The 12,915-nt window shown below is 35.1% G+C and overlaps 2 protein-coding genes across 2 annotated transcripts; one reads left to right on the top strand and one right to left on the bottom strand.

Annotated features, from left to right (window-relative positions):
* Nucleotides 1–1,123: 1,123 nt before the first annotated feature.
* On the bottom strand, nt 1,124–4,817 carry LOC127812813 (uncharacterized). Its single transcript, XM_052353342.1, has 4 exons — nt 2,530–4,817; nt 2,133–2,447; nt 1,949–2,048; nt 1,124–1,873 (listed from the first exon to the last, which is right to left on the bottom strand). Exons 1-4 carry the CDS (start codon nt 4,815–4,817, stop codon nt 1,124–1,126), a joined length of 3,453 nt encoding a protein of 1,150 aa, XP_052209302.1.
* Nucleotides 4,818–10,297: 5,480 nt separating this feature from the next.
* LOC127812812 (protein FAR-RED IMPAIRED RESPONSE 1-like) lies at nt 10,298–11,083 on the top strand. The gene is made up of 2 exons (XM_052353340.1): nt 10,298–10,609; nt 10,745–11,083. Exons 1-2 carry the CDS (start codon nt 10,298–10,300, stop codon nt 11,081–11,083), a joined length of 651 nt encoding a protein of 216 aa, XP_052209300.1.
* Nucleotides 11,084–12,915: the final 1,832 nt, after the last annotated feature.

Below are 12,915 nucleotides of genomic sequence, written 5' to 3'. Positions count from 1 at the left end.
AACACATTACCTTAAATTCGCCAAACCACATATCCCTAACAGCAGGGTCTGTCTTTTTCCAGCTTGTGTATGGCTTCTCAAACTTACTTTGAATTATTCGTGTTATATCTCGTTTGCACCAAATGTTATCAAACCTGTTGGAACACACATTAGTTGGTGAAAACATGTATTAAAACTTTGTGCAAATAAAAATTGATTAATAAAATCAAGAATGCTTACGAGGAACCCAAGGGACGTATCATGATACAGTTTTGACGGGGAGCAGGGGGCGTTGATGAACCCCCAACCTCAACAGGCGTGGAAGAAGGCCCATCAGCGTAGGAGTGAGGTGTATGTGGGCTAGGGGAATCAAATCTCACATCAGAAGGAGATGAATGTCCCCCTACAAAAATAAATAATTGTTAGGGGTTCAACATGTAAGTAATGAATAATTTAAAGATGGAGTGTAGAGTGTACCAATGTAGTCGTCGCCAGCACTCTCTCTAAACTGACGTCGTCGCATACCTTGACCATATGGTGTTCTCTGTGACATATCCTGTCATATAAAGAAAATAGTTAGTAGGCATGTGATGACAACTTTTAAATACTTTCACAATAAAATATGATTTATCATGTACAAAATGGTTTATGTTATATTCATGAACCCGTTTTAAAATTGTGTTTTTGAACCAATAACTTAAATGTAAGCATAACATTATAGTTAGTTAGCGTATGTTTAGTTGGCTATGTGATTTATGAATTATTATAAATATTTTTAAATTTACAAAATATACATTGAAGAACTAGTGACCGCAAATTATTATAAGAAAGTATTATGTATAAATACATATATATATATTTCAATGTAAGTACCTAATCAACCTCGGGAGTTCACAAATAACATTATTGATATCTTAGATATTAATAGTTTGAAATTGAAACTCACAACATCAAACTTTCTGATCTATAAAATGATCATACCGATTGTGATAACAACTTTTAAATACTTTCGAAATAAAATATGATTTATCATATAAATCAATGGTTTGTGTTATATTCATGAACTCGTGTTTCAAATTGTGTTTTTGAACTAACAGATTAAATGTAAGGATAAGATTGCAGTTGTTCACTATCACCTATGTAGCTATTCTGTGTCGTCTGATTGCTCATCTTCATCCTCATCTTCGTCCTCATCTTCATCCTCATCTTCGTCCTCATCTTCGTCCTCTTCAGCATCTACCTCCTCATCACCCGCAACAAGGTTCTGATCAAATGAGTGCTCATCCACCCATTCGAATTCACCAACTTCATCTCTAAGGGTGTTGAGTTGTTCACTTCCAACTGGCTGCACTGACGTTTCCTCATCTGCCTGATATGCATCCCTTGGTCTCTCGATAGTTGGGGCGTGAACTGTGCTCCTAGCCTTAGCTCGAATAACCACCCACCAGTCTACCAAATTTCGTTGTCGAGATGGATACGGAGCATAATAAACCTGATGCGCTTGAGAGGCAAGTATAAAAGGATCATACCGATTGTACCTTCTGTTAGCTCGAACCTCAACTATTCCATATTGATCATGTATTCGAGTCCCACGTCTAGGAGTCGGGTCGAACCATGTGCAATTAAATAGCACCACTTGTTTGATTGGTAATCCCGGGTATTCTAATTGGATTACCTCTTGAAGTATACCATAATAGTCATCTTCGGGTTGCCCGTATACTGACCCTCTAGTGCAAACGCCGCTGTTTCTTGTTGACTTGCCTTGACTCCATGAATCTGTGTGAAACTTATACCCATTTATGATGTACATAGGCCATGTGCGCACCATTCTCAAGGGCCCCCATGACATGTCACGTATTTGTTGATCATTAATCTCATTCGTTGGATCATGCACCTGTGCACATGAAATACATGGCATAATTCGTATATTTGTCACAATAATAATTTCTGTAATTTAAGATAGACTTACGTATTCCTTAAACCATTTCGGGAAATCAACCTCTATCCTCTTATCTACATCGATTTCAGTAATGTGTGGTGCATCCGCTTTAATATAATCCACAAATAAACTGCGTTTATATAGGCCATGTTAATCATATATGCAAATAAGAAACCTAAAGTTGATAATACCAAAGATATGAGTGATTACTTACTTAATGTATGGTTGGACCTCATCACAATTCAAAAGAACATACAACGTGGCACGGTCTATTTCTCGATCATCCAATAATCGATCTTTATATGCACCTGATGGTCGACCAGATTGATTGAAGATGGAAAAAGTTGATTGATCTGGCGATAAGTCAACACCATAATCATTCCGTGGACCTCGTCTGATTCTTGATTGTACATCAGGTCCAAAATAATGCGAACAAAAAGTGGAGGTTTCCTCTGTGATGTATGCCTCGCAAATGGAGCCCTCCACACGTGCCTTATTTTTAACTTTACGCTTCAATGTGTGCAAAAACCTATTGGGTAACAAAAATATATTAACTCAAGTTTCTAAGTTACATAACAAAGGATATTGTGTAATGTTTCAATTATAATTACCTCTCAAATGGATACATCCAACGATAGTGCACTGGGCCGCCAACACGTGCCTCATAAGCTAAATGTATAGGCAAGTGCTCCATTGAGTTAAAGAACCCAGGTGGAAAAATTTGCTCCATCTTGCAAATGATTACCTTAATATTTTCCTCCATTATTTCTAGCTTATCTACTCTGAGACTTGAAGAACACAATTCCCTAAAGAATTGACTCAACTCTGCTAGAGGCTTCCATATAGGGTCTGGAAGTGCTCTTAGTGCAATTGGGAGGAGGCGTTCCATGAAAACATGACAATCATGGCTTTTCATGCCATGCAACTTTGCTTCTCGCATGTCTACACAACGACCCAAATCAGATGCATATCCATCAGGAAGTTTTAATTCACATACCCATTCGCACACTGCTCTCCTTTGTTCCACATTGAGTGCATACCGAGCCTTTGGCTTTAAGTACTTGCCATTACCTTGTGCCACTAACTCAAGTTCTCTACGTCGACAATACTCTTTTATGTCCATCCTAGCCTTAATGTTGTCCTTTGTTTTTCCCTTCACATCCATCACAGTGTGAAAAACATTATCAAATACGTTCTTTTCAATATGCATTACATCCAAATTATGGCGAATGAGATTTGTTTTCCAATATGGCAACTCCCAAAAAATACTTTTCCTTGTCCAATTGTGGTCTACCCCGTAGCCTTGCGTGCGAATTGGACCTGTTTCAATTATTTCTGGCAATGCCCAAACTCGACCCCATATTCCATCACCGCTCAATCGTGGTGGGGGCCCACCCTTCTCAATCTTATTCTTAACAAAAGCATCTCGGTTCCTTCGAAATGGGTGATTCATGGGTAAAAACATTCGATGACAATCAAAAAAGGATGTCTTTCGACCATGCTTCAGCGTGAATGCTTTTGAATTCTCCATGCAATACGGACATGCTAACTTGCCTGCAGTCATCCAACCTGATAGCATACCATAGGCTGGGAAGTCATTAATAGTCCACATCAGTGCAACCCTCATTTGAAAGTTTTGTTTTAATGAAATATCATATGTTGGCACGCCAATATCCCATAACATTTTCAACTCATCTATGAGAGGTTGTAGGAACACATCTATTTTGGATTTCGGATTGTGAGGACCAGGGATGATTATTGTAAGAAACAAATACTCTTGTCGCATGCACATCCATGGAGGAAGATTATAAGGAGTGACAATCACAGGCCAACATGAATAGGTTTTCCCAGATTGACCATATGGTGTGAAGCCATCAGCACATAGCCCAAGCCTGATATTGCGCGGTTCACAAGCAAAATCAGGATGCACATTATCGAAGTGCTTCCATGCTTCTCCATCAGATGGGTGGGATAACACACCAGGCTCCCGTGGGTTTTCATAGTGCCATCTCATCTCCCCAGCTGTTGTCTTCGACGCGTAAAGCCTCTGGAGCCTAGGTGTTATAGGTAAATACCACATCCGTTTAATTGGAACATCCTTTCGCCTCCCAGGACCTACCTTGCGGCTTGTATATCGTGGGGCATGACAAAACTTGCACTCGGTTGCATTTGTATCATCTTTAAAATAAAGCATACACATATTAACACAACAATCAATCTTTTGGAACCCAAGGCCCAGCTTAGAAACCATCTTCTTTGTCCTGTAAAAGTCGTTGGGCATCCGGTTGCCTTCGGGCATCAACTCATTTATTAGTTGCACCCAAGCATTATAGCATTGCTTAGGTAAGTTGAAATCAGCCTTAATACTAAGCATCCTCATCGCTGTAGAAAGTTCGGTGTGAGTAGTGCAACCATCATATATTGGTGTTCTTGCATTATCCAACATTTCATAGAAGTCTTGCGCATCTACATTGGGCTCTTCTTCTTCGTTTTCCAACGTATGTGCCCTAACAGAAGGACCTGCACCATCCATCACCATTGCATCATATGGATTTGGATTATCCTCGTAAACCCCTTGTGCTTCATTATATGCACCAGCATTCGTTCGGACCTGGGATTCCATGGGAGGCTCGTCTTCCCCATGGCATGTCCAGTAATAGTAATGGGCCATGAATCCCTTCTGATAAAGATGCAACTTCACATCATCCACACTTAGAAATTTTCTACATTGACACTTAACACACGGACACCTTAAGGTCTCATCGTCCTGTGTGAACTGTGGTCGAGCACATACATAATGTATGAAGCTCTCAACTCCGCATATGAACTCATTTGTTATCCCTCGACGATTAGGTGCCACTCTATTATACATCCATGCTCGCTGCTCACGTACGTCCATGATCTGCAATAGATTCACATCAATTCTTAGCGCACATCAAAACTCTCAACCCCTATGACTAATATATATAATATTCCCCTAGCCATATATGTACAAAGACAATTATAAAAGTTTTTTTATTTGAGTTTTTTTTTAATCTTTATCCACTGAACCACTCCTTATAACTCCTTAAAATTTGAAGGTTGGGACCTATCCCATCTGGAAATGAGTCGTGATATGACCACTAGCGGACGCATTTACTCACGGTACGAAATTTCGGCAGCATCCCAACGCAATTCTCCAAATGCACGATAAGGATTATGTGTTGATTCATACGAGTTACACTCAATTTGAGTCAATCGCATAAATCAAAACATATTCCTATATGCAACTGGAGAACAACATGAGATGCTACCGAATTTTCGTATCATGCATCAGTAAATTAATGCGTATCCACCGGGCACACAACATGACATCAAATTTTCAGACTGTCCAACTGGACAATTCAGTGACCTCCTCGCTCCATCGAGGAGGTCACCGAATGGGAACCTAAGGCTAATTTCTAACAAATTTAACTAAATTGATGAAAATTATTTAATTAATTATATTCTTTATTTAATATAATTTCCTTTTTAAATCTAGCAGAGTCTCCCCTCTAACCGGACTATACCCCCTATAAGATTGTTTAAAATCACAAAAAATTCATCTTACAGATAATTACCAACATGTTCATAATGATAGATCATTCGCACAAATAGCAATTGAAAATGCAAGATCATAATATATCATATTATGACAAATTAAATACAAGTTCTATATAATTTTTATATGATCTCGATGCAATTAAATTATAATCAAATTTTTAATTTTAGAGTTAGAACTCAACCAATTTAGCCATCAAAATCAAGTATGGTTGGTCTAAATCAAGGCTTCAAGACTTATACAGTGATACCAATATTATGCAACTTCCAAGAACAAAAAACAAAATTATGCAATTGTATTAATAACAATCATAATAGAATTGTCAAATGCTTCAATTCCAGAATTTTCTTTCAAGCATACAAAAATAAAGGTCCCACTTGTTTCTTTTTTATGTATTTGTTTATTGTTGTTTCAAAATTAAAATAAAAAGAAAAGCCTTAGAAATACCTTTGTTTACCAACAAAATCAAAGCACAGACATGTCTCAAATCACCACATCTACACACCAAACCCAGCAAATGGAAGTTCAACACCTCATTTTTTGGCAACAAAATCAATCAGACGCACATAAAAATTAAATGCAGAGACATCACAATGCAAGAACCCGCAATAATCACATGGGTTTCAAATCATAAAAATAAAAAATCCATCAATGCATGAAATCGGCGACATTGGTAAATTTCAATTAAGTAAAAGAAAAGAGAAAAGAATTACTCACTTGCTCTGACCTTGGATTTACTGATTTTCCGCCTTTGGTAGAACTTCAGAATAGAGATTTGGAAGAGCCTCTCCGAAATGACAGTGGTCGCCTCGACTGAAGTAGCTGGTGGAGGTTTTAACAGTGTCGATGGAGAGAATGGGGGCGGGCTGGTGATGGTTATGACTTCAGTAGCTTGGGAATGAGGGCGACAGCGACTGAGATGCGAGCGAGCGAGGGCGAGGGCGGGAGCGACTGAGATGCGAGCGAGGACGAGAGCGACTGAGAGTGAGCGAGCGAGGGCGAGGGCGAGGGCGAGGGTGAGGGCGAGGGCGAGCGAGAGAGACACAGCGAGGCGCGAGCGCTAGGGCTAGGGCGAGCCGCGAGATCGAGGACGAGGGGGAGGGCGAGTGCGAGCCAGTGAGCGAGGGCGAGGGAGAGATGCGAGAGCTAGAGCGAGGGCGAGAGCTAGGGCTATGGCGAGCCGCTAGATCGAGGACTAGGAGGAGGGCGAGGGCGAGCCAGTGACCGAAGGCGAGGGCGAGCTGCGAGAGCTAGAGCGAGGGCGAGAGCTAGGGCTAGGGCGAGCCGCGAGATCAAGGACGAGGGGGAGGGCTAGGGCGAGGGAGAGCTGCGAGGGCGAGAGCTAGGGCTAGGGCTAGGGCGAGCCGCGAGATCGGGGACGAGGGAGAGCTGCGAGAGGTGAGGGCGAGAGATCCAGAGATGAGGGAGAACCAGAGAGAGGCGCCGATTGACTTAGGTTTTTCGGGAGCGAAAGAGAGGGGGGAAGAGAAGGGATTTTGGGGAAGAGGGAAATATATTTAAAATTTTATATTAAAATTAAAATTAAAAAATAATAATTAATATTAATTATTTTTTAATATGTAATATTAAATAAAAAATATAATTTATTAAAATATAAACAATTATTATTTAATTAATAAAAATAATATAATTTAAAATTATAATAGAGGATAAAATTATTTAAATTATGAAAAATAATATTATTGCATCAAATTAATATTTATTTAAAATTATAATTATATTATAAATCTAATAATTCTAATAAATAAGTTTGATATATTATAAATCTAAAATTAACTTTTCATTTTTATATTTTTTGGTATTTAAACAAATATTAAATAAAAATATCAAAAAAATAATTTAATACATAACAAATAAAAAAAATAAGAAAAATAATATTAGGGACTCAAATTGTTTAATGAAGTTTAATTTATATGTATTTAATATCGATTCAAAATATATAAAAAAAAATATCAATTTTATTTTTCAAATCCTAATTAAGTTTATTATTGAATGAATATATTAAACATAGTGTGCACTTATTGAATGAATTGTTTTCAAATTAGTCAATATACTTTATAATAGTTCAATAATAAATTATTTTACTTTTAGAATTAACTAAGAATCTAATTTTGAGTTAGTATTTAAATTACGACTTAAATTTCATAGTGTGTTGCAAGAGCTATTATTTCTATAAAAACGCTCGTATTTTGAGTTTTAACACCAATCATTCTTCTACCAATATACTCACAAAAATAAAAATGATAAAATAATTAAATAAATCATACATAAGCCCGCAAACTTCTAAAGAAAGAGTTTGCACTGTCAATTGTCATCGGCCACCGTAGCCGACCATTTTTTACGATCAGGGGCAAGCACTCGGCACCCTTACCCCCATCGACCAATATACCAATAAATCAACAAAATCCAATGATCGGATTTCTGTATACCTATGTTTAAACTTCCGCCTAAACAACCAAATCCCACATATATGTGTATATATATATATATATCATGGATATATATTGAAAAAAATATGCTAATGAAACTGAAAGACTTACCTACTTCTACTTGTACATCGAGTTCACTTTCACACTGAAAACATTGTCGGATTCGACCTGGTCTGCCTGTCTTATATATATATATATATATTTTTAATATAGATATATGTATATATATCTATTTTTTAATATAGATATTATTATTATTATTATTATTATTATTATTATTATTATTTAGATTAGGATTTTCTCTCGTCTCTTCCATCTTTAAATTTTTCTCAAAAAATTTCATCTAAAAAATCTGTGTCTAAACTGTTATTTTATTGTAGTGTCATTTTGTCACAATAAGTATGTTGTCAGAATTTTCATACCTATTGTGACAAATTAGTTTATCAGAACAAGTCTAAATTCTTATACTAAAGGTGTACATAATTTTAGGAGTTAAATTGAATGTATCTTTAACCTATCATACATCCTTAAATAAATAAACAATCCTTAGATTGCTCATAAAAAAAATATGATAAATCGATTATAAATTGACACATAGACTATTTCTTTTAATTAGCATAAAATATTAATCTTAAAGCATAATGAATCACATGCCTATATTCATGAGATGAATATAATAGATATAAATAAATGTTAGTTGAACATTTACTAAATGTGACACGAGTCGCATAGGTAGCATAACATTTACTAAATGTGACACCAATCCTTAGTCGCATAACTATTTTTTTTTTTGTTGATTCCTCTAAGAAAATTAATATTTATATATTTATTATTGCATATCTATAATTTTATTATTTCATATTTTTTTGAATTGATTTAAATTTTTTTAATTATTTAATCATCTTAGGTTGTAGATTGATTAACTTTTAATTTAATCCTCATTGTACGTCCTTCAAATTTAAAATGTAGTGTATGTTTAGTATATATTTTATTTATAAGGTTTTATAATATTAAAATGTAGTATTTATATTATTAATATTACTAATTAATAATATAAAATGTGTGTTTTATATGTTTTATAAAATTTTATATTTAGTTTACATTTTCTAATATACTGTTCATTAAATTTTTTATTTTATTATTTATATATTTAAATAAACTTTCAATAGACTTTAAATTAAATAATTATATTTAATTTCAAATTAAAAACAAATTTTGAGACGGAAATAAATCCGTCTCAAAATTCGTCTCAAATTTGAGGCGATTTTTGGGACGGATTTTTATCGTCTCAAATTTGACACAAAGTAAATCTGTCTCAAAATCCGTCTCAAATTTGAGACGGATTTTGAGACGGATTTATTTTCATATTTATTTCCGTCTCAAATTACAAACGGATTTACAGACGGAAAAAATCCGTCTGAAATTAGAGACTGAAATAAATCCGTCTTAAAATCCGTCTTAACTATTTAAGACGGATTTTTATCGTCTCAAAATCCGTCTCTAATTTGAGATAGATTTATTTCCGTCACTAAATCCGTCTCTATTTTGAGACGGAATTTTTTCCGTCTCAAAATCCGGCTCTAATTTGAGACAAAAAAATCCGTCTCAATATCCGTCTCAAAATGATTCAGTATCTAAATCCGTCTCTAAATCCGTCTCTAATTTGAGATAGATTTATTTCCGTCTCTAAATCCGTCTCTATTTAGAGACGGTTTTTTTTCGTCGCAAAATCCGTCTGTAATTTGAGACGGAAAAATTCCGTCTCTAAATCCGTCTCTAAATTATTCAGTCTCTGAATCCGTCTCTAAATCCGTCTCTAATTTGAGACGGAAAAATCCGTCTCAAAAATCCGTCTCTAAACGCAGATTTTCTTGTAGTGACAGGTATAGAATGCCTTTTACTACAATTGTAGGCATAAATCATCACGGACAATCAATTCTTTTAGGCTGTGCACTAGTTACACATAAGGACATAAGATCATTCAAGTGGCTTCTTATGAATTGGCTCGAAGCAATGGGAAATATTCATCCTAATGCTATTTTAACTGATCAATGCGAAAGCATCAAGTCCGCTATCATTGATGTTATGCCTAACACTATTCATCGGTATTGCTTGTGGCATATCCTTTGCAAACTGCCTCAGAAGTTTAGGAATGTTGTTGAATTCAACAAGGCAATTATCGAATTCAAAGCTCTTGTATATGATAGTCTCACTATTGAAATCTTTGAGAGGAATTGGAATGAATTCTTGATGAAGCATGGATTGGAAAGGAATGATTAGCTAAAGGACCTTTTTAATCAAAGGCAAAGTTGGGCACTAGTTTATCTGCATCACAATTTCTGGGGTAGTATGGTTTCTACTCAAAGGAGTGAGGGAATGCATGCTTTTTTTGATGGTTATGTTCACTCTATGAGCACATTCAAACAATTTGTTGAACAATATGAGATTGCAATGAGTACTAAGATACAGAAAGAGTTCCTGGCTGACTACGACTCGAAATATAAAGTGATTAAATGCATATCAGAGTTTGATTGGGAAATACAGTTCCAACAGGCATACACAAATTCAATGTTCAAGTTAGTTCAAAATGAAATTAGGCGCTTGTTGTACTGCCATGTTATTCCGCTAACTGAAGAGGAAGCAGGGGCAGCAGCTACTATGGTAGGTATCGAAAAATATAAAATAATGGAGAGATGCATCTTAAATAATTGGTACCATAAGGAGTTTAGTTACACTGTTGAGTACAGAGAGAATGGTGATTATTTAAGCTGCAATTGCAATAAATTTGAATTCAAGGGCATACCTTGCTGCCACATCTTTAAGTTGATGTCCTTTAAAGACATGAAAGTTATCAATGAGAGATATATATTAAGGAGGTGGAGAAAAGATGTTGTCAGGCGCCATTCTGAGATTTTCTTTGCTGGAGGTTATCCTCACATGACTGATGAATTCAAGAAATTCAAGGAAGTGGAATGTTACTTTCAGGAATGTACTAATATGGCTTTTGGTAGTAGAGAGAAAATGGAGTTTATACAAAGACGCTTGGCAGCTCTGAAGAATGATTTAATTAATTGGAATGATACTATGGCTATTAATGAATCTATCACAATAAACACAGAGCAGGATGGAGATTAGAATTTGGAAATTAGAGGTATGCCAATTTTGAATCCAAATGTTATTCGTGGTTGCGGAAGGCCGAGGAGTAATCAGTACAAATCATCACGGGAAGTTAATCAAAACAGAGGTAGGAGTTCAACTCGTGGAGGTCGTGGGGCTCGTGGAAGTAATGATGATGAGGTAGAATACCATTTCAATAATTCATTATCCATGCTTACGTATTTATTTTTTAGTTATTTACTTATAATTCATATTTTTTACATTGAATTTCTGATTTTTCAGATTGAAGGTCAAGAATCACACATGATAGATTTGAATGAGACTGTAGTTGGAACTCAAGGTAGCCAAGCAATATGAATTACTGTTTATGCATTGGACAAAGATATTCTGCAAGAATATGGCTGTGTATCAGTTTTTGTTATAATAGATTAAGGACAAAGATGTTTTGCATATAGTGGCGGAGCCACATATAGCCAATGGTGGGCATTGCCTACCCTAAATTTCTCAATTTTTTCTTATCTGTCTCACTGACTTTAACATAGTATATCCCAGCCTTAATTTGCTTAAATGTTTTACTCTTCAAACACGTATATTTTTTGCTCTGGATTGGTTTCTGAAGGATGAAGTCTGCCAAGCGGACTTTATACTAGATGAGGTCCGCCAAGTGAACTTCATTTACGATAAATTTCGCCCATTCTGGTATTTAGCGGACCTCATCTAGTATAGAGTCCGCTTGGCGGACTTCTTCCGCCCAACCGGGTATTGGCAAACTTCGTCCCATATGAAATCCGCCCAATACCGGTTGGGCGGACTTAATATGTGATGAGGTCCGCCCAACTGTGTGTAAGATGGACGGACTTCATGGGGCTGACACATTATCTATATATAATATTTAGAATTTTTATTGATGAATTTATTCCGTTAAAATATATTAAATATGAATTAATGATTTCGAATAAAAAAAATGATTATTCTACTTTGCCTGAATTAGTTGACGTATGGGATGATTAAAAATATCAAATGTCAAAAATATCCTTACCTCGAAAACACCGCACGCACGTTTAAATAAAATTCGGGCGGATTTCATCATAGACGGACTTCAACTCAACCTTTTTCGGGCACTGTAGCACGGCTCTAAAAAAAATAACACAAAAAAAATACTATCCACATTATATAACATATCAACCTTATAATATAATATATTAAAAATAAGAATTGACATAAGATTTATAATCTATTGGTGAACAATCGTCACCATGGTTCGATTTCCATTGCATGCAATCGCTTAGAACAACAAATTAATGTTACAAATTGCTCTTGTATTTTGATTTGCAATATATTGGTGAACATTATAAATCTTATATGTTTGTTTATAAGATTTATAATGTTACAAATTCTTCACAAAATTGTTACAAATTATTCCCAAATTACAACATAATATGTATAAATTATAATTATATTTTAATCTTAATATTATTTACACCATGCCTTATATGCTCGATGTCGTATTAATATATTAAAGTAGGATAGTCTCCAAAACAAGAATTAAATTAAAGGTAGTGATAATTAATAATTAAAATAAAACTAAGCATGGGTTTTCCAATCTTTATTATTCTTATCTTATCTTATTAATTAATATATTAAAGCAGGATAGTATGTAATATAATTAATTAATTATTAAAGTAATAATTAATAATTAAGGTAGTAATAATTAATAATTAAAGTAAAACAAAAAATAGATTTTCCAATGCATGACATTTTAGTATTCTATTTGATTATAATCAATTAACTTTCATAGATAATTGTTGAAATCATATATTGTGATTATACCTCCCATGCAGAGCATGAGT

Source organism: Diospyros lotus, chromosome 11 (assembly GCF_014633365.1).
Source record: "Diospyros lotus cultivar Yz01 chromosome 11, ASM1463336v1, whole genome shotgun sequence".
Taxonomy (NCBI): Eukaryota; Viridiplantae; Streptophyta; class Magnoliopsida; order Ericales; family Ebenaceae; genus Diospyros; species Diospyros lotus.
The sequence above is the reverse complement of the archived record's forward strand: the minus strand, read 5'-3'. Positions and strand labels throughout refer to the sequence as shown.

Excerpts from the sequence above, each read along its gene's own strand:
- LOC127812813 (XM_052353342.1), bottom strand. The coding sequence starts at position 4,817 with ATGGACGTACGTGAGCAGCGAGCATGGATGTATAATAGAGTGGCACCT. Across the intron at positions 2,448-2,529 it reads TGGATGTATCCATTTGAGAG|GTTTTTGCACACATTGAAGC; the intron begins GTAATTATAATT and ends GTTACCCAATAG. Across the intron at positions 2,049-2,132 it reads GAGGTCCAACCATACATTAA|TTTATTTGTGGATTATATTA; the intron begins GTAAGTAATCAC and ends ATATAAACGCAG.
- LOC127812812 (XM_052353340.1), top strand. The coding sequence starts at position 10,298 with ATGGTTTCTACTCAAAGGAGTGAGGGAATGCATGCTTTTTTTGATGGT. Across the intron at positions 10,610-10,744 it reads CAGGGGCAGCAGCTACTATG|GGCATACCTTGCTGCCACAT; the intron begins GTAGGTATCGAA and ends TTTGAATTCAAG.